The following is a 22,748-nucleotide window of genomic DNA, read 5'->3' as shown; positions in this document are numbered from 1 at the left end:
TCCCATACATAAAGTTGTTAAAATAACCAGAAAATCAATGTATAAACACCGCCCTTGGATGTGGACCTTTACTCTCTTAGATGAATTAGCGGTGGCTTTTGCTTTACCCTGTTTCACCGTCTTGCCGCCCGCACCCCTTATTTCTTGGACAGAAAAAGGCTGGAGCGGGAGGGCAAGTAGGCTTGGCTCAGTCCTTTCTTTTACAAGTCACGGTGCCAACGTTTTTGACAGCATTTTAAACTTAGGTGAAATAGTAAATCACCAACGCCCAAGAGCAGAAATTTCGCGTCGACGATGGGGGCAATGTTTAGATAAACAGATAAACGGAGCTGTGTAACTGTCATCTGTCTGTGCCCAACCGCGACAGGCGCGCGCGCCCCGGCCGCCCCCACCACCCCCCCCCCCCCGGGCGCGTGAAACTCTGCGCCCCTGGAAGGGAAGGGGCGTGTGACGCAGTCGCCGTCGCCTAAGGCCACATTCCGATTCAGACCTGACGACCCCGGCGCCCGACCGTGCGCTGAGACGGCCTGGCGTCAGTTTCCGCGCTTCGAAAGCGGAGGAGCCATGCTATCCTGTTTCTTGTTCCTCTCCAAGCATATCGGCGCTTCGCTGGTGTCCCTGCGCAACGCGCGCCGTGGCTTTGCGCTCTCCCCGCGCTGGGTCCCTGGGGGCCCCTCGGGCCACTGGCCTGCCGTCCCCCGCCGCCCGCTGGTCGCCGCCTCCTCCTCCGGGGACCCAGCCGGGCCCGCCTCCGCCCCCTCCCGGGTGCGCCAGAACTTCCACCCCGACTCCGAGGCCGCCATAAACCGCCAGATCAACCTCGAGCTCTATGCGTCCTACGTGTACTTGTCCATGGCCTATTACTTCTCCCGAGATGACGTGGCCTTGAACAACTTCGCCAGGTATTTCCTTCGCCAGTCCCGGGAGGAGACAGAGCACGCGGAGAAGCTGATGAGGCTGCAGAACCAGCGAGGAGGCCGGATCTGCCTGCAGGACATCAAGAAACCCGACCGAAACGACTGGGAAAGCGGGTTGTATGCCATGGAGTGTGCTCTGCTCTTGGAGAAGGATGTGAACCGGTCGTTGCTGGAATTGCACACCCTGGCCTCAGATAAAGGTGACCCCCATTTGTGCGACTTCCTGGAAACCCACTATCTGAACGACCAGGTGAAGTCTATCAAAGAACTAGGTGACCACGTGCACAACTTGGTTAAGATGGGGGCCCCGGATTCTGGCCTGGCGGAGTACCTTTTTGACAAACATACCCTCGGAAATGAAAACAATTAGAACTAAGCCTCAGGGTGCCTTCCCAGGGTGTGCCAGGAGCCACAGTTAGCTATCTCTTGCTTTCTTACCCTTAAAATGCACCTCCACCTTTATATTCTTCTGTTATACTGTTCTTCCAACAAAGTGATTTGTAGAGAAAATGTATTTAGCCCTACGTTAACAAGGGTGTTTTGCCCAGCATCAAGATAATTTTCCCAGCCTGAAAAGTAGCCCAGGATACTGTGGAACGGCAAAGACTGCAAAGAAGCTGCTGAAAATAGACCCGAACTAACTTTCTCCACTTCCCGAATATTATTCCAGACCATGAACCTTCACTAAAATTTCGTGATTTTCAACTCAGCAGGTGCCTGTTATTTTCAAGACTTTATGCTAAACGCTAAAGTGGGGAAATGTGTTAGATAAATAGATAAATAACTGTAACAAAATGAAGATTCTATATAGTACTGTAAAAATCATACATGCAGAATTCTATGACAACTTTTACCCTTTCAAGAAACAGTAATGTCTGGAGATGATCTATTTTTAAAGGGTTTTGTGATCAAATAAATTTAAGACAAACTATGTAAAGTATCAGTGCTGGCTTTGGAAAGTCACAATATAAGCATTTTAAGGGCTCTGGGAAGTCTTGCAATTAAAAACAAAACAAAACAAAAAAATAAAGACTTGGATTACTTTTGTTTAGCTCAGTGTTTCCCAAACATGTCTTAGCTAGTTTTTTTTTTTAAATGATGATACTATAACTATCCAGGTCTGTCTGATTATAAACTCTATACACTTCCCTGATAAAGACTCCCTTTTAACAAACCAAAAAGAGTGAGGACACTGCAGAAAACACTCTTGTATCGCCTTTGTAATGGAGGGGAAAGAACACTGGGGTGGAAAAATGAGAAAGGGATCCAGAATGAAGGAGGCATCCGCTGGGCGAATGATTTCTTGCCTGGGGGAGGGGCGGGGGATAAGATGAGTGGGAGAATATTTGGTGAGCAGGCCTCGGCCTAGACTAAGCAGTGGTGGTGTTTGGAAAGATGGGCTGGAGCCAGCCTCGGTGTGGAGGTAAGAGGGAGAGGTTAAGCTTAATTTAGTGAGCAATGGCAATGCTTTGAAGGGCTCTCCACTGAAGAATGTTGTGCTAAGAGTTGAGCAATCAGAAGTTTAGGTGCACAGAATAAAAATCTGAGAACAACCTAAATGTCTGTGTTAGTTGGGGCCCCCTGAGAAACAGATGGCAAGATGAAAGTGTGTACAAGAAATTTATTGGCAGAAACAGAAAGACCTGTGAGAGAAAATGGGAAAGGAGCTGGGAGAAGAAGCAGGGAGAGCCTTCAGACGCCACGCAGGGCAGATCCTGAGGGAAGGAAGACAGGAAAGCTGTGCATAGTTCTAAAGAAAGTTCTGCAAGGCTGTCAGGGAGACCTCCAGCCAAAGTCACTGGTAAGAGGAATGCCAAGTCTCCAAGAATTGGTCCTGCCTGAGCACATTTCCCGCGTTCCATTATTGACTGGGAGCCACTGATAGGAAGTGCAGCCTTACAACAAACTAAGAGATGAATCAATTTTATAGCACAGCAGCTGGGGTCCTTGGTAAATTGTGTTCCCTGCAGTCCCAGAGCTGAGAGGCACATGCACGTGACTGCGCAAATTCAACAAAATGGTTTAGATTAAAACACCGTACATGGAACACTCCACAGCTATTAAATGGGACTATTTCAAACATAATGAACTGAGCAGAAATTCACAATGTGTTATCTTAAAAACAAGCATATTACAAGACAGGGTTACATTGCATAGTTGTATAGAGATAATTACAGAGAAAAGTATATAATACATATGCATATAAAATGGAAGTATATATACAAACAAGTGAAACTAGATAATCTCTTAAATAGTGAAATTGTGTTTATTTTCTTTAGTTACTTGTCTTTTTTAAAATAAATTTCTTATTATGGACACCCATTAGTATCATAATAAAAAAGGTAAAATATGAGATGGAGCAAAAGCAACAAGGGCCTGAACCGTGGTAAAACCAATGGAAATAGAAAGAAAGAGATGCTGGTGAGAGTTTAGAGGCAGATCTTTTAAATTTTGCAAATGATGAAATGGAGAGAGTTACAGAAATGGGGTACAGGAAGAAAATTGATAGATCTCAAGTCTGTGTTACTGGAGAATAGAGGAGTTAAGAATAAATGGAGGTCTCAGCAGGAGGAATGATTGGGGGTGGGGACTGCATAGTGATTTGCTTTTGAATTTGCTGATCAGTCTCATGTTACATTCTATCCTTAAGTTAGTTTATTTTACTGCGCAGGAATCTAGCTACATTTCTTTAGAAAATTTCTTCTTCAGTTCCTCCAGATGTGTGTCTCAAACTGCAGATTGCAACCCATTAGTGTCATGAAGTTATTTAGTGAGTCACTATTCACTTTTTGTTAATAAAATGGAATTGAATTGAAAGTAAGTGAAGTGAGAATGTTTTCTCTTGAAACTCTTATTTTGTGTGGTGAGGGGGTGTGTTCATGTATCTACATCCAGGATAGTGGTATTTTTGTCCTTTGTTGCTGTCAAGACATTCAATAACCACTATCCTAGATAATTATTTTATGCTTTCTCAGTTCTCTTCAAATCTCTAAATCTCCTTCCCCTCCCAACCCATCCACCCCCAGCCCAGCCAGTTGATAGTCCTCTTATTTCACTGAGAATTTAGAAGTAATCACAGGAGAACTTCACACTTTCCCATCATTGAATTAATCACATATTTATATCAGTATTCACGTACAAAGCTTTTCGTTCTACTACAATGACTGAAGCATCTACGTTGTGTCCTAAAACCAGCATCCCACTGTGCCCAGAATCTCAACCCTCTCACATACTCAAGGATACAAGGACACCACCCATACAATTATCCTCTCACTTGCATCATCAATTTTGCCCTTTCTATTGGTTGGTTCTCCTGAGAAGCAAAAATGGTGTTACTTCTCCTCATCTTTTAAAAAAAAAATGCCGCCTTTGGAGTTGCATTCCCTCCAGCAAACACAATTTGCTGCCACAATTTACTCAGCTCTCTTTTACAACAAAACTTCTTGAAAAAGTTATTTCTGCTTCCTGTCTCCACTTCTGTTCTCTCTTGATCCTTCGCAAGTAAAGCTGTTTTCTCTGTTCACCACCACAGCTTCTCTTTTTCCTCTTATAGCCGTTAGTGCCTTTCACGTTGATAAATCCAATGGTCATTTCTCAGCCTTCTTCTTAACCAACCGGCTAGCAGAAATTGTCATTTTTCTGTTGAAGCACTCACATGCCGTTCTATATCGTGGTCTCCCTTTCTAATTCCCTCATCTTCCTGACCTTTAAACATTGGGGTTTAAATTTTAAATAGTAAAAGTGAACTCGTCCTCACATCTATGCCTCTTCTCTTCTTTGTGTATACTTGTTCTCTAAAGATTTCATAGTTCTGTGACTTTTATTTAAATATGTATCTATTGACGACCTACTTATATGATTTGCTTGACCTCGCCTCTGAATTCCAGATTTTATTTTGAAATACTTAGTTGATAATTCCCCTCAGATGTCTGACATTTCGTATCTAATATGTTCAAAACCATACTCTTGATTTCACCGTTCTCCACAACCTGTTCAATCCAAAATCTTTTGCTTCATAATAGATGAAAACTCCATTCTACCAGTTTCTAAGGCCCAGTCATTGTTGACTATTCTCTTTCTCTCATACCTTATACCAATCCTTCAGCAAAACCCTTCAGGTCTTCCTTCAAAATAGATCCTGAATCTTAACGCTTTTTACAACCTTGATCATTGCTACTTTGGTCCAAGCTCCCATCGCCTTTTCCTGATTACATTTTATGTTACACTCTTGACTGGTCTAACCGCTTCCACACTTGAGCACATACAATCATTTCTCTACAAAGAAGCCAAAGTGTTGTTTTTTTTTTTTAAGTATAAGTCAGAGCTTGTTGCTTCTATGCTTAAAATCCTTCAGTGGCATATCCTCTCATTTGTAGTCAAAGTCCTTACCATACCCGACAAGGTCCTATGTAATATGTACCAGATATGTATGTGTGTATATAAGAGTGTAAGAAGCAGTAAGATTATAAGTGATAAAATTATATATTATAAAATATATAGATAATGAAGTCAAAGAGTTTTCTCTCTCTCTCTCTCTCCATATCAGATATCTCTATCTCTATATGGAGAGAGAACATCTCTTTGGCTCACTCTACTCCAGTCACATTGGCCAGCTTGTATCTCAGCACTTCTGTTCTATGGGGAACATTTTGCCCCAGATGTGATCATGTTCTGAACTCTCACTCCCTTCCAGTTTCTGCTCAAGTGGCATTTTATAGAGATACTTCATTGATCATCCAGTCTACATCAGTCACCACATTTTGCGTCACTCTCTGTCCTCTGACCTGATTTGTTTTTCTCCATAGCCCTTACTACCACCTGACACATTTTTCATTTGCTTATACTTTCTTCTCTCACTAGAATGCAAGCTCGGGGGGACAGGGACTTTGTTTTGTTCACTACTGTCTCCACAGCTCTGGAGCAGTACTGATCTTTCAGTAGGTCCTCAGTGAATGTAAGTGAATGAGTGAGCAAGTGAATGAAGATATCCAGAAACCAGTTGAAAGTGCTGGTCGGCATCTTTCAAAAAGCTAATATCAGAGAAGTGAATCTGGAAATTATCCATATGGAGATGATAAGTTAAACTGTGAAGAGGCTGAACTGACAAAGAGAAGAGAGAAAAGACAAGCAGAGGAGAGGGGTCCAAATATACAAACTTGGAAAATTGGAGGAGCTCTACATTTAGGGGAGATTAGATAAAAATCTCTTGACAAGATACAGGAAAGAAATATAAAAATAGAAAGACCAAAAACCAACACTGGTCTTGGAAGCCATGAGAGGAGAGAGTTTCCATCAAATGCTGCAGAGTTTAATGAGGTTGTGAATTGAAAGGCCATCAGAGTTGGCGATCGTAAGTCATTAGGTTATTTCAGAACAATGGCTTTAGGAGTGGTGGAGATGGAAGGCCACATTCATAGGGTTAAGATAGAGAATATAGAATTCTCTTTTGAAAAGTTTCTTTTGTTTTATTTTTTAATCAATTGAAGGCACAAGAGAGTAAAGAATGGCTGTTAGTGTTGTGAGGACGAGCAAAGAAGCCATAAAAATGGAGACACTTGAGAAGTAAGTGATAGCATGAGTTACCGGGGTGGAATGGAGCATGAGATAAAGAGCTCAGGTATGACCTGGAAGGATATATTCTTCCAAACCAGGATGTATGAAACAGGGAAGAAGCGACATGGACTTTAAGACAAGAAGAGGGCAAATTGAGGGTACTTACGTTGGTTGACCTCAAACTTTCCTTGTTACTTTTTAAAATTTTAATAAACATATTTTCCTATTACATCCTTTGCTATATCAAAAATAAAATAAAAACAAGAAGATTGCGGAGTATGGGGACCACCAGTTGCAAGAGAAAGGGAAATAGTATAGAAGAAAGAAACCAGGGGAAAAAAAACAGTCATTTCATTTCCCTTACACCTTTGATCAGTACCAAGTTGTCTCAGTGATTCATGAGACCTGGATTTTAAATGGTAAGATTTCAAGATTTTGAGGTCTGATATCTTTTCTTCTGGCCATGGGTAACGTATATGTGTTTTAAACTTTTCAGTTGTTTATTCAATACACTTTATTTAGTGCCCACTATATGCCAGGCACTGCAGTAAACATTAAAGACACAAAAATAAAGCTATATCATTCCTGCTTTTAAGGGACTCACAGTCTGTGCCCAGGACAGAGGGCAGCTCCAAGAGCAAAGTGAGGGCTATGTGCCCACGTGGCCTTTGAAGTTTCATGTCCCTAACTGAACTAATGGGGACTCCTGCTTCATGATTTTAGGTTCTGATGCCCACTTTCTGAAACAAATATTCTGGTACATTCAAGTATTTATATGGCTAGACAGAAGATTGGAATATATAGTGACTGCTGTGATCAAATATATATGTTTTTCAAGAGAAGTAAATTCATAAGATGAGCATTAACGTACTAAAGAGCCGGAAATTGGAAAATATTTATGAAGAAATTTGAATTTATAGAGTAATAAAAATAGCTTATTCCTGTTTACTCAATATAACTGAAAGCCAACACTTGCCTTTGAAATTCTAGATCTTCTGCCATTCTAATCCAATAATTGCTTATTCTAGAGAACAGATTATTATAATCACATTCTAGAACTTGAGTGAGTTGAACTTTGAGTTATACTTGAATTCACCAAAAATGTCATTCTTTCATTCGTATTTTGAAGTTGAAAGACAAAGCACTTTCCTTTCCTTTCCTTTTCTATTGTTTTCTTTTTCCTTCATAAAAAAAAAGTGAATCCTTCATTATTGCTTTAAGGAAACATATTTTGGGAAACAAAGTATATCTAATTTAATTCATATTTTTACTTTTCAGTCTTAGTCCTAGAACTGGGTACTAATTCCTTCAGGAGAATATGAAAATAGTTATAGCAAACAGTATTCCCTATGGATATTTATGATATATATATATATATATATGTATTTTCTTTTTAAGATTGGCACCTGAGCTAACAACTGTTGCTAATCTTCCTTTTTCTTCTTCTTCTTCTTCTCCCCAGAGCCCCCCAGTACATAGTTGTATATTCTAGTTGTGCATGCCTCTGGTCATGCTATGTGGGACACCGCCTCAGCGTGGCTTGACCAGCAGTGCCATGTCCGCACCCAGGATCCAAACTGGCGAAACCCTGGGCCACCGAAGCAGATTGCGCAAACTTAACCACTCGGCCATGGAGCTGGCCCCTAGTGATGATATTTTTAATAGTCATAGGTATTAATTTCTACTACATGTGGCATTATTACAAATATAACTTAAGCATGATTTTTTTCAAGAGAACTTAAAACCAATATTATTTGGCAGTTCAGGGAAATTTAATTATTTTGTGAGCATCATTTGAGTCCCAAACATTAGGAATGCATGTGCAAATGTGGTGCAGACAGATAGAAATAGACTATTATCTTCAGAGAGGATTTTAGAGAATTAGTATTTCAATTAAAGAGTGTGTACTTTCCTCTTGTACAGTCCCAGGGGTTTGAAATATGGGCAATTTCTTTCAGTGCAGATCAATCCAGATTTCTGAGGGCTGACTAATGATGGAAATTCTTTAATGTAACAGTTAATGAAGAATCCTCAGAACTATGACATGCAGATAAGTGGCTCACACTGTTGACAATCTTCAAAATTCATTTTGAGAAGAGAGACAAGGCAAGGAACACTATAGAACACCTTTGCCTTCTAGTCTCCCATATTTGTGAATTTTCATGGCAATGTTCATGAATATGTTTGGCAGGACCAGCAATAATTATAATTACAGTTGTATTAAAGCTGCATGGCTTGGGGCCGGCCTGGTGGCACAGCGGTTAGGTGCCCACGTTCTATTTCTCGGCAGCCCGGGGTTCACCAGTTCAGATCCCGGGTGTGGACATGGCACCGCTTGGGATGCCATGCTGTGGCAGGCATCCCACATATAAAGTAGAGGAAGATGAGCACGAATGTTAGCTCAGGACCAATCTTCCCCAGCAAAAAAAAACGAGGAGGGTTGGCAGCAGATGTTAGCTCAGGGCTAATCTTCCTCAAGAAAAAAAAAAACCTAATATACAAGAAGAAATGATTCCAAACTGCTAAATAAATGAAAGATTATATTACACTTGAATGCAAACACCCCCTGGTGCAAGATCCAAGCCCTTCAGACTTACAGGAAAATATAGCATGTTTTTCCTAACACTAGCAGATTTGGAAAATCATCGTCCTTCACATTCAACTGTTAATCAGGTTTTGTGCAGTTCGTTTAAAAGGGTAAAGCTTCCTTGGAGAAGCACTTAACCTGCATACCAAGATATCCCGGGACGGAGTGTACATGTGTTGGGGGGGCGCGTGACGGGGGGTGGGGGGGGGTGGGTAGGTTGTGTGTAAATTTCTTACTGGAACTTTGACCCAGAGTACCTGAAGCCAAGAATGTTCACTTGACTTTTTAAAAATTTGAACTTCACCTTCAAGCTTTCCACTCTCAGATAAAAGGCAGCGGAGCAACATTCAGCACCTCCACCGCAACAAAGAAAGGTGAGAGGTAGGCATAGTGGAGAAAAGGGAGCAACACAGGCTCCTTCATGCCACACTTTGTTCACTCCCTCCAAGAGTGCATGAAGAGATTCATTCAGGAAGCAGACAACTAGGAAATATGCACAGCTGCTAACCAGAACTGGCAAGGGTAGTACCTCTGCTTACAACAGACTGTTAAGCATAAACTGTCAAGCGGCGCTCAGTTTATGAAATCAGAAAGGCGCACAGGCTTTGGTGTATGTTGTTAGCTTTCCTAACTTCATATTTCTATCGTGCAAGATTAAGACACTATTAAGTATATTTGCTTTTGAATGAATAAATGAAAAAAACATGATATGTGTGTGCGCATGTCCTCACGGTGTCTCCCCCAGGCGTCGCCATGGGGAAGCTGAGCAAAGAGGCCAAGCAGAGGTTGCAGTAGCTCTTGAAGGGCAATCAGTTTGCCATCCGCTGTGGCTGTACTCCTCTCATGATTTACCTGGGATTTAAGAGGGCTGCAGATCCTGGAATGCCGGAACCAAGTATTTGGAGCTTACTTTGGGGATAAAGGACTATTTGGTCCTCTGGATTTGGGAGCAGTCAATGGACAGGAACAACATGGAAGGTGTGTGCTCTGGCTGGGATAAGAGAAGAGACATCATTCAGACATTCACCAGTTGAGTGGCACAGGGCACGCACACACACACACACACAGACTGGATGAGGGGCAAATGAAATTCCACTGCCCAACAAGGAGAGAGACTGCCCGGCAGTCCCAGAGAACAGATCACAGACAGGCACTGAGGGTTGGGCTCCTTCCAAGCAACCTGGCCACTTTCCCAGTACAGATGGTGGCCAAACAATCTCCTGAGAGAGATAGCTAATGTTTTGGACATATCTTAGTCTCGCTCAAACCCCCTGAGCACCATATTGTCATAGACTGAATTAGCAAAAAGAATTTCCAGTAGCACAAGAGGACTGTTAAACTAATAAAATGCTATTGCAAGACCTCTATACAGATCCCAGTCAGTGTCGTCTTCTCATTAAGAGCCTGCACTTGAGAATTAAGAATACCTAGGTGACAATAGCTCCTCCACCACATACCAGCTGCATGATTTTGGGAAAAGAAGTTAAACTCTCAGAGACTGATTTTCCTCTGCCGTCATAACAGCTTCCCTCAAAGTTTATTGGGGGATTAAATGAGATAAAGCATATGAAGTTCAGCACGTTGTCTGGTACATAGAAAATGCTCAATAAATATTAGCTGCTTAGAACTGGTGCTCTAAAAGGGGAGAAAATTATGTGAATGTGTTTGCAAATATGTTTGCTTGCATGTGCAAAGACTGTCCTGGAAGGTTAATGTCAGTTGCCCTCAGTGAATAGCACCTGGTAGCTAGAAAAGGGGCGCTAGTAAGACTTTTTTCATTGCATATTGTTTTGTATCTCTTGATAATTTCACCTTTTTTAAAATCATAAAATTTAAATATAGCAACTAAATAGGAGCTGCTATTAATTTTACTCATTTCTAAGCAGTGCATATATGCTACATTTCTCTACAATGTGTTCTCACATTAAATTAAGTAATCGAAATACTTCTGTTGGAAGAGCACTCATGCTTCTCTCCTTTTTATCTAGCCTAAAGCATTTCCCAAAATTGTTGTTTGCTTCGCACTCTGCTTTCCTGTTGATTAAATATACAGGCTGGCCTTGCTTCACATTGTTCCAATATCCATGAATTTCAGCTGCTACGTTTAGTTAAAGAACAGTAGTCCCTCAACAACATGGTTCTAATTTCAGTTGCCATAGCATATTTACTGTGAGTAAATTGATAAAGAACAAACTTTGCTGCTAGCTCCTTAGTCCACAAATTACTATATAAAGCAGATGCACATCAGGATCAGTCACTGGAGGACATCAGGACAGCACACCAGTCTTGTCACTTCTTTCGAAGTCTGTCGGTGATTAGTCGCCATGCATCTGTTATTCAATGTACCTTCAGACAGTAACCCTGTAGTTGTGTAGCCTCCTTGTCTCTCAGTGTCAAACATTTTATGATATTCGACAATCCAAAGAGAGAAAGGGTCAAAAAATGTAAGCGTAACAAAGAAATGAAAAGCTCTACTGCTGGAAGTCAAATTGGATATTATTAGAATTTATTTACCTGAACGAACAGTTATGAAGAAAAGGATGAAGATATTCCAGAGAAGTGACACCTGCAAAAAACTTTACACTGAAGGAACTCTTGGAGATATTTAACAACATTGAACGTGCAAAAGATAAAATTTTGGAACTGAATCCAGATTTTGAAAGGAGTATGACAATTCACCAAAACATAAAAAAAGCTTCTGGCTCCATCTGCTAACTTACATTATAAGAAGAGAAAGACAAACACTGATCAAATTACACGATATTTTTTTCAGAGAAAGAAAACACTTTAATTCTCAATGTTTCTAATGTTTTAAATTATGGTGTACTAAATAAATATTGATTTTACTATTTTGTCATGTCCCTTTACATTTATAACCAACGGTGAGAGTGTTTAATGTTTGGACCAAAGAAAAGTTAAAAGTTAAAGGTCACATAATTGTAATTTTTCCCAATGATTATTAAGATCACGTTACATAGTTTCAACTTGCAAGGTCATTTTTATGTCCCTGCACTACCATGCAAAACAAGAATTATCTGTATATTCACTAAAGCAGAAAACTGATTTCCCATGAAGAATATCATTCTAGGGCCAGCCCCAGGGGCCTGGTGGTTAAGTTTGCTGTGCTCTGCTTAGGCGGCCTGGCCCGATTCCCACGTGAGGAACTAGGCACAGAACTCCACCACACCACTCGTCTGTCAGTGGCCATGCTGTCACAGCAGCCCACATACAAAAGAAAAAAGAGGAAGATTGGCAAAAAATGTTAGCTCTGGGTGAATCTTCCTCAGCAAAAAAAAGAATTTCATTCTAAATATTTTTTTTCTGATCTTTGTCAGACAAAAGTCTCCATTTAAATAAGCATCTTGAAATTACTATGGGTAGTAGTATAAGAACTAATTTATTGTGAATGCAAGGAAACTACAAATAGGGACAATGTTCCTTTTTAAAGTTTAATAGCAATAATAAATAATATTAGCATTATACTGTGCAATTTATAAAGTACCTTTACATACATTAACTTATTTTTTCTCACAACAACGCTATCATTTAAGTGTTATTTCCGTCTCACTGTTGAAGAAACTGAGACTCAAAATCACACTATCAGCCAGTGGTTAAGCCAGACTTGGACTCTGAGACTTCAATTTCAGGTTCTGGAGGTTTTTACTAAATCATTTTGCCTTCAAAACCAAATCTATGCAGCATTCCTCATCTGAGACATTAAATACGACATGTTTCTGGGCCAGACCCAGCGGCCTAGCAAGTTTGGTGTGCTCTGCTTTGGCAGCCCAGGCTGGTTCCCAGGTGTGGACCTACACTACTTGTCTGTTATTGGCCATGCTGTGGTGGTGGCTCACATGCAAAAAGAGGAAGACTGGCAGTGGATGTTAGCTCAGGGTGAATCCTACTCAGCAAAAAAGCAAAAACAAAAATAAAATACAACCTGTTTCTTTTCTACCAGCAAATGTACACATAATGCGTAATTTTAAACAATAAATGATTTATTAATACAGTTATGGTCATTAATGGAATGTAATGATATCACACTCAATTAATAGACGCACTTTGAATTACATTATGTGGCGTTGAAAATGTCACACACGTCAGCAATACCTGAGTTCAATTTCTTGGTTGTTAATGTTCCATTGTCATTTGGAGGTATACATACACTATTGGATTCATATGATAATACAGAGAAAATGACTTTCCTCTAATTGAACAAGATCCACACAAAATAATTGAAGCTCCATTATTTTCTCCTGTATTGACGTGAATTCAGGAGGGCCTATCTATCACTGAAACAGGAAAATGTTTGTTAGACTTGTTTTAAGTATCTTCTTTATGGATAAATACAAAATATGTGCAAGGAATAGTGAATACGTTCAAGGAATAACAGTTTTAGGATGAACTATGTTATTTCTGGCTTTTCTGTTTGAAAATACCTTGACGTATTAGCAATCTTGAAAGGGCTAGATATAAGTTTCTTTCATAACCAAGAGGTTATTCATGAAGAAGATAGCGAGAACAAGATAGAAATAAATGGAAACTACAACTGGGTAATTTCAACATCACAAACCTGGAAGAATTTTAATGACACCAAACTTCGAATTGGTAGCATGCTACTTCCATCCATTACTGAATTCACACAGACTACATCCAGAGGAGGAAGGAGTTAGAAAGAAGTATGTTGCTATTTTAACAAATCTACAAGAGGAAATTCATGTGAGGAAATCTAGGACACATGATGATTTAGTAAGTAAGAAAAGGGGATGAGTTCACTATGTAATACAGGGAAACTGGTCAAGAATAAAAGAAGAAAGGATCATTACAATTGAGGATTTGAGAAAGAGTTAGCACGAATACAAAGAAGAGTTACAATTATCAGGAAAAGAAAAAGGAATCTTTTCACAAAGTGTTTCTGATCTAATCAGAAACCTAATAATAATGTTTAACAATTCCCTTTCCCTCAACCTCCATGTCCAAACTGTCACCAAGATCTGTTGTTTACCTCCTAAGAATTTCTTGATTGTGTCCACCTCTGCATCTCCACCACTAGCACCCTCGTGCAAGCCACCATGATCGCTCTCCCAGACCATTGTCGTTGTCTTCCCACATCCACTCTGCCCCAGTCTGTTCTCTAATAGAAGAATGATTTCTACAAAACAAATATCTGACCATGTTGCCCATGATCAGATTCTTCCATGGCATTACATTTCTTTTGGGATAAAGACAAAATTATTTAATTTGACATGAATCATCCTGTATGATCTGCCTCAGGCCACCTCTACAACATCGTATCCCAACTCTTCTCTCTCTCCACCCTAGGTGCACTGGTGTTGTTTTAGTTTCTAGATTGACCATGCACCCTCCTGCCACAGAATCTTGCCATGTTGCTCAATTTGCTTGGAAATAGCTTCCTTCCCTTCCTCATCTACTTACCTCCTGCTTAATCTTTAATTCTGCAACTGCCACTTACGCAGGGAAGAGATCTTCTGTTTCCCCCTCCAGAACCACTCTCCGCTCTTCTCCACCTTTCTCCATTCTAACCTACAAGGACATATCAACGAGCGCAAGTGCCCTGTGGTCCCATGAAGGGATTTGTTCTCCCAGCTCCCTCCTTTCAGTCTCGCTGCAAGTTTGCAGCATCCCTCCACAGAAGCCATGCCTCCTGTGAGGAAGGCAGCTCCCTCTACTTAGTCCCTCTGTCTACAGGTTCTAATAAGTCTTCTAACTCTTGCTGCGTTAGGCCTGGAGTGGAAATGTCCAACCCTTGCCCTACTCCCCCACCACATCTTTGTAAAGAGCTGCTTTGTTATACTCTCTTCAAATTATCCTGTTTGACTTATCTTTCCTGTCAGGACCATGATTATGATCTTGTCCCTGCTTCTTTCTCCAGAATGATCTCCTGATACTCTTGCCCTCATCCTAATCCGTACAGTTTACAGTTTCGACTGCAGCATATTGGACTGCTTATAGCTCCCTGAGTGTATTCTTGTTACACTCAGATCTTCTTCCCTATTATTCACCGGCCCCGATATCCACCCCACAATTTGGAAGTTTCCTCTTCCTGGAAGCTTTGACATCCTCACCCTGCAACCTTCTGGTTTGTGTTTGGGTAATCATTTCAATTCCCATAGCATTCAATCTGTCTTTACCATAGCCTTTATCACTCTGTGATTGCCTGTTTATTTGTCCACCTATCCTACAGGCTCTGAAACACTAATCTTTAGGTTCTAGTCTCCCAGGCCTGATAAACTGCCTGGCCTATGATAGTTATTCAATAAATGAATCAAACTACAAAGCTGTATGTATAGTCTAGCTAAAGCAGTCTTACCATAATACATTAAAGCACACTATATTATCAACATGCTTATCTATTTACCCAAGATGAATTTTTTTCTCCAAATATAGCATCTTAGTAAGAATACAGTTCCATAGCCAAAATACTTCACTAAGTGTACAGAATGATGTAAATTCCTTCATCAGCCATTTATTCCTTCTAAAAATAAAATTTTGTGCTTACTTCTCAATCCTTTACTGAGCATTTTATCCCTTCAGGGTTGTCAAAGAAAATACAAAACTGAAAAGTAAGGATGACCCAGAAAATTGGGTCAGGAAAGGTTTTGGAAGGTTTTTCCAGGTAAAACATTATGAATTTTTCATAGCATTGCTACTCCCATAGCACTTGAAGTATTTGTGTGTATTTACCACTTGTTTAAATGCTTTCATTGAAATCACTTTTTTCTTGTACGGCCACCTCTTCCTCTCTCCTCCCCCATTTCAACCTTATTATTCTTCACCCCATTGTTTGGAGGATGTTATGGTGTGCCAACTAGATTTCCTCACCCCTTTCAGGATTAAGAGCTTATTCCTTCAGCTGCTGGGAATCTTGACAGTTGACTCACAGCTGAATGCCCCCTTCTAAGGATTACCCTCAGCTGAAGAGAGCTGGGCTATGTCACATCTCCTTCCTGGGGGCAGTCCACCTCCGATGACTATCCATGTAGAGGGTTGGCAGGGGCAAGGCAGACAGACAGTAGGGCAAAAAGGCCCCCTTGCTCCAGTTTGGGATGACTATGCTATCCCAGCTCCAAGGTCCCCATGGGATCAGCTGAGCAGCTGCTGTGACTGCACCACAGCCCCGCCCCTCCTTTGGCTTAATCTATTTTCCTTCATTTCCCATAAAATGGTCGACCCTAGGAGCACTCCTTCATAAACTTCCTGCATGCCAGTCTCATAGAGTCAGCTTTCCAAGGAAACTGTGAAAGCCCTCAAGAAGGATCCCAAGTAAATAAACTAATATGAATTCTTCCATGCTTCCTTCCATGACTGTTTAATCAGATACAAGGATATATGGACATATACATATACATATGTCTTGAAAATATATAAAATTTTTCTATTTTTTTTTAAATGAGACATTACAAATTTCTTAATACTCCTCTTCAACAATACATACATTCAACAATACATTCCCATTCCATAATACATCCCATTCAACTATACATAGTGTAAATTCCTCTAGGCAATTTGTATGGTTTCATAGCTTTAGTTCTTTCTTTGAGCAGCTAAATAATATTTCATAAGGTAGACATATCATAATGTAGCTAACCATTCATCTTTTCCTGGGCATTCACCTTGTTACAGTGTTATTTTGTTTTTATTTTGGCTTCCATGAGTTATGCCGGAGTAATCATTACCGTTTGTATGCCCTTATGGACTGGTACTTCGACTTATATAGAATAAGTTTCTAAAGGTGGCACTAGGTTCAAGAGTATGTATATTTTTTATTCTAATGCATATTTCCAAAATTCTATAAAATTCACATTTGTACCATTAAAGCAGAGAATGAGTTATGAAGTGAGTCTATATATCTCACTCTGATATATTTCTTTTTTGCTCTCCATCATAGCCATGTGATTTTATATAAACTTTCTTTTTCAGGATGAAAATATAGAAAGATCCCCCAAATACTCTTTTTAATAACTCATGGTTTGGTAGAAGTACAGATAGCATAAAAATGGAAAATATCATTTTAAAAGCAAAAGCACTACTTTCAATTGTACGGCAAGTCTAGCTTTCTTTTAAGTTAATATTAAATGGAACTAGAGGTTATTATCAGTCTACTTAATTTTATCTAAAACAATTTCTTTTTTTATTCATACTCTTTTAAAAGTAATAGAATGCATCCTACCTCTTTTCCCCCAGGATTTGGTATTAGAAAGTCTCTACATGTGTTCAAAAGTCAGTGATGACCAGTAAGAATTATTAGAACTACAGATATCTCTGGATCCTGGGAATAAATGCTGGTTTTTGAAAGGAGAAAACAACAGTGTTCAACTCGGAAAACAACATGCAACTTACCAATATTCAAATTTTAAAGTCAGTCAGGTACAAGATTACCTAGATATTACTATCCCTGATTTCAAAAGCAAACCGTTATGGCAATAAAAAATGATAAAAAATTGTTAATTATTAAGTGTATTTCTGATGACATACAATAAAATGTACATTACACAAAATTCAACTATTGTGCTGTTTGAAAATTTGTTGTCATTTGCAAGGAAAACAGTTTTCCTCTCTGTTTTAGCTAAATTAGAAGTTAATGAACTGAGTATTCCAGTATAGCATTAACATAAATAAATACAAATCTACAACAAAAAGAGTTAATCAAATTGAGTCGAACGATTCATTTTCCCACGTACATTTTACACAAAACCACAGGCCGAGGAGTAATTATTTTTATGCGTGGGCACTTGGCATTTTCAATTTGAAAAACATTTTTGCCAAGTAAAGTCAATTCTATTTGTAAGCTCAACCTATTGGTTGCTAAGGTTAGGACACCATCTTGTGGATAAGGCATCTAATCTGGAAACCTGTCCATCTGAAATTACTTACATAGCAAAAGGCAAAAAATGTTCTAATTATCACAGAAACTAATCAATACTTCCTCTTTATTTTATTAGCATGTCTACATAAGGTTAAGGTTAGGAAAAGAATACTGAATGATTTTTATCAAGATCTTTCTTCCCATTGTGCATCAGCTACAAACCAAATGTTATATTCTAAAATAGTTATCTGTTAAAAAAGCATTTTAATGAAATTTTTATACAGAGAATCAATGAAATCCATATTAGTAAAGGTAACCTTCCATTTAATGGTATAATATAGTACCAAAGACTTTAAATACGATGTAGATTGATTGCCCATGTATTGTTCCTGGGTTTCATATGGTCAATATTCATAAGAATATCTGAGATATATGAGAATCTCAAATCTCAAATTAGTTTTCACTTTTAAAAAGTATTAATATCTCCATTAGCCTGCCTATATATCTTTTAAAAAGCCTTTAATATTTATAGAAATACTGAAGCGATTGAACTTCATAAAGAACAAGTAGATTAGCAGAGCACAGTACAAGTGTCTGGAGGGCTGGGCTCCACTCCTGTCTCTGCAACCGATCAGCCACTCATCCTCAACAAATTAATTCACTTACTATGTGTTCATTATCTCAGCTGTCAAAAGAAATAATGGCAGCTTATCCAGAAAATTTTTGCAAAGATATAAAATAGCATGTTTAAAATTTCTGGGTCTGCCATAATACAGGAAATGAAAAGAGAAATACATCTGATTTTATTCCAGATCCTGGTTCCAATCTCTGACCTCTGAAACAACTATGGTTACTTTAGCACTTTTTAAAATTCTGTGGATCATCCCTATACCTTTCCAACATGTTTTTTTTTTTGCTTCATTTTAGCAAGCTCTTTTAAGCTGGGTTCTATCACTTGCAATAAACCATCTTGCCTAACACACCAACCATGTGACTTTATGAAAACAATTACACCCATTTAATGGAGGAGAAATTAAAAATGCAGGTTTTGATCAACCAGGTCTGGGTTTGAATTCTAACTTCTTCGCATACTAGCTGTGTTACTTTGGTAAGTTATTGAGCGCTCTTGCCTTGGTTTTCTCATTTCCCTCAAAGGGTTTTGAAGATTGCTAAGTAAGTGCGTAAGGCATTTATCACAATGACTGGGCTATGTCAAGTGGGATATGGCAAAAGATGGTAGTTTATCATAATTATTATAAGTGGATATTATTTAATTTGACCTCTCCCCAAACTTGAAAATAAACCAGAGCATGAAATGTTCATCACTCATAATATTTGTAAAAGATATAATGCTGCTTTGCACTGATGCCCACAAAACATCTGGTCAGAAGAAGACTTAAATGGTACTTTAACGTAGTCTGAATTGGTTGAAGCCTTGAAACAAGCTGTAATTTCCCAACTGGACCCGAGTACACAGAAAACAATACGTACAACTCTTTGAAAGATTTGAGTCTTCACAGACCATTAGTCTACAAGGAAAATAATTTATGAGAATCTTTGACTTACAAAAGTAATTTGCCTTGCCTAGAATGTAATTGAGGCCGTTTCAGTTAATGCAGCGAGTCAAGGTTCAACAGACTGTTCAAATAGCTTAGTCATAAAAGTGACCAGATGTCTTGGTGAAGGACCCAGAGGAACAGAGAAGATAGCTCTTAGTCTCTATCTCTTCTTACTATATAATACTTTAAAAAGTAAAAATGCCAGTTGGCTACTTTGGAAATTCAATAGTGCGTTGTTTTCAGCCACACATGACTGTAGACTTGTTGAACTCATAATCCACTTAACTAAAACAAAAGCATTTCACAAATGGACAAAAAAATCGCAGAAAATAAGTCAACATGCCCCCCATCAGCCTTTTTTTCTTTTCTAACTCAATTCCTGAACTCCCTTTAAGGGTCAGCTCACTTCTCAGTGTTTCCCTGAATTCTTTCTTATCCATCACAATTAGTAATGACTGTTCCAGACTATCTTACACTTGATTTTATTTCACATCTATAAGTTGGGGGCAAATCAAACTACTCCAAGCAGACTAAAAACCTAGGACTCCATCAAATCCATAGCCTTTCAACATGAATTTAGCATTTACTTGGAGGGTAGAAACCTGATTTTTTTTTATGTTCATGAAAGTATAAGACTCTTTTTTTCATATTCAGATTGCGGGATTTATCATATGCATAATATTGAACTTATTTGGATTATCTTTCATTCACATTTTTCTCATCAATCACAACTGGATCACATTACTCACACTCAAAGAAACTGAAGGTAACTTACAGGGATATAGTTTAAAATTCTTTTCTAAAATGTGTGGGTTTTTTTCTGGATTTTGTGTTAGCAAAATATTTCCAACCTATCTACAATTTTCGTTCTTGCTAGGGTTTTCTTATGCAGTAGCCTAGAGAAGCAGTCTTGGGAGGCAGATTAAAGGGCTGAAACTTTAGCTCAAAGAAAATACTTTTTTCTAGTAAATTGTATTTTTCCACTTATCATTCATTTTCAGAAATTCAGCTTCCATGACTGCTGATTTTGGGTGATTGTCAACTGATTGGCTCAGGATTGGTAGGTAGCATGGCCTACAGTTGCCCTCTGTGCCTTTTCTCTCACTTCTTTAGATGGGTAATTGTTAAGGGTGCTTTTTATTTTGAAACTTTTAGTCGTTGAGGCTGACTATGTCTTTAGGAAGGGCTGTATAAGGAGTCACATGTGAAAATCCAAGGTTACAAATAGATTGGCTACCAGGCTATTCAACTCCTTGATCTAACTCTTCTAAAAGTTTTGCCTCCTGCTATATCTTGTATGTAAACTGATCCAGGCTAGGGGCTTCCAAGTTCTCAAAATAAGTGGGTGGGACAAGGTGGTAACTGTTTCAAGATCATCCCTATGTGCCACCTACCCTCCAGTATTGATACAATCCTCTAGGAGCAGTTATTTGAAAAATCCATGACAGATTCTGTAATGTCCCCATCCCTACACTTTAAAAATCATTATCCTAGGGGCTGGCCCGGTGGTGTAGCGGTTAAGTTCACATGTTCCACTTCAGCTGCCCGGGTTTCGCCGTTTCGGATCCCGGGTGCAGCCATGGCACTTCTTGGCAAAAGCCATGCTGTGGCACGCGTCCCACATATAAAGTAGAGGAAGATGGGCATGGATGTGAGCTCAGGGCCAGACTTCCTCAGCAAAAAGAGGAGGATCGGCAGCAGTTAGCTCAGGGCTAATCTTCCTCAAAAAGAGAAACAGAAAAAAATCATTATCCTAGCATGTTAGCACAATATTGAGCTATAATAGGCATTTAATATACATTAGTAGATTTCATAAGGACTTTTCATGAATCTATTGCTTTCATGCCAATCTTAGATTTCTTTCTTCCTATAATAACACATCTCTTATACTGTGCCTCATGGTAAAAGAATCATGTGTTTCAATAAGCATCCTTTGGGGTACTTCCCAATATACATCTTTCAATAATTTCAAATATTAGCAATTTTTTGCTGCTTGGTTACATTAACATTTTTTTAAAACTATTCCTTTATGTACTCACACTATTCACTAAATAACTTTTCTATTGAAATCAATAGGGCATTCTATTATGAGATGATTCATTGGCAGCAAAGACTTGAGAGAAATATTCTGCATGGTACAGTATGCTTTCAATTGAATCCAGATTGATCCGGTGCATTTATATTAAGAATTCCTCATTGAAAGCGATGGAGCTGAGCCCAGATTAAGAAGCCCCATTGCTTTCTCAGAACTCCAGTCATAAAATTTATTGTGTTTAACATCAGGGGCCTCTTTCACCTCCCACCCCCTTACAACAACATGTGCAGTCTCCTTTAACCCAAGGCAAGTCAATATCTTGTTCTCGTGGAATATTTCTGAAATGTATTGCACAGGAAACTGAGTTTTGGTCAAGAGCACCAGACGATTACTGCTATAAATCGTAGTTAAAATAAAAGAAACAAATTGAAAATGTCTTTTTGTTGTTGTTTACTTTTTTATCAAGGTTCTTATAACCTAACAATTCTACCATCCTCCTTGTGTGCCACAGTCCAACAGCTGAAATAATGTTGCAGGACTATCATTAGAAAAAAGAGAGCAAATCTACGTTGCTTTTTCTCCAGTCTTGGTTACAGGTTATGCTGAGTTGTTCACCCTCCTGATACTCATTCTCCCCTGTGACAGGGAACACACATTAGAATCTAGAAAGTGGTTGAGAGGAGATATGTCATTGGAGAATGATCGAAGGAGAAAGAAGGTTTCTGCAAAAATGCCTTGTTTATATAATGTTAAAATCAATTATCTTGACCTAATTAGTGTTAAATTTGACTTAAATTAAGAGACAGAGTTGGGGGCCAGCCTGGTGGCACAGTGGTTAAATTCGCATGTTTGCTTCAGCGGCCTGGGGTTCACTGGTTCAGATCCCAGGTATGAACCTACATACTGCTTATCAAGCCATGCTGTGAAGGGCGTCCCACATATAAAGTGGAGGAAGATGGGCATGGATATTAGCTCAGGGTCAATCTTCCTCAGCAAAATGAGGAGGATTGCTGGCAGATGTTAGCTCAGAGCTAATCTTCCTCAAAAAAATAAATAAATAAATGCATTTTTTAAAAAAGAGACATGAGACAGAGTTGGCTATAATGTATTAAATCAAGCACTCTCTTAAGTGGAGCAAGATGCTCATCACAACAGGAGAAAATATAGCCAAACAATATACCAAAGAGTCACCGAATCATTGACAATTTTAACTAAAAACGTCTTTAAACATCACCTTGTACTAATATGCTAACCACTCATTTTTTGATCA

General features: G+C 39.1%; 1 protein-coding gene and 1 pseudogene across 1 annotated transcript; both read left to right on the top strand.

Annotated features, from left to right (window-relative positions):
- Positions 1 to 493: 493 nt before the first annotated feature.
- Positions 494 to 1,920, top strand: FTMT (ferritin mitochondrial). The gene has a single exon (XM_014859577.3). The coding sequence runs from the start codon at positions 565 to 567 to the stop codon at positions 1,285 to 1,287; it is 723 nt and encodes a 240-aa protein (XP_014715063.1). The 5' UTR covers positions 494 to 564; the 3' UTR covers positions 1,288 to 1,920.
- Positions 1,921 to 9,810: 7,890 nt separating this feature from the next.
- LOC106842794 (mitochondrial import receptor subunit TOM7 homolog pseudogene) lies at positions 9,811 to 9,978 on the top strand (annotated as a pseudogene).
- The last annotated feature ends 12,770 nt before the right edge of the window (positions 9,979 to 22,748 follow it).

This window comes from Equus asinus, chromosome 9, assembly GCF_041296235.1.
Source record: "Equus asinus isolate D_3611 breed Donkey chromosome 9, EquAss-T2T_v2, whole genome shotgun sequence".
NCBI classification, from domain to species: domain Eukaryota; kingdom Metazoa; phylum Chordata; class Mammalia; order Perissodactyla; family Equidae; genus Equus; species Equus asinus.
This window is presented reverse-complemented; position numbering and strand designations above follow the sequence as displayed.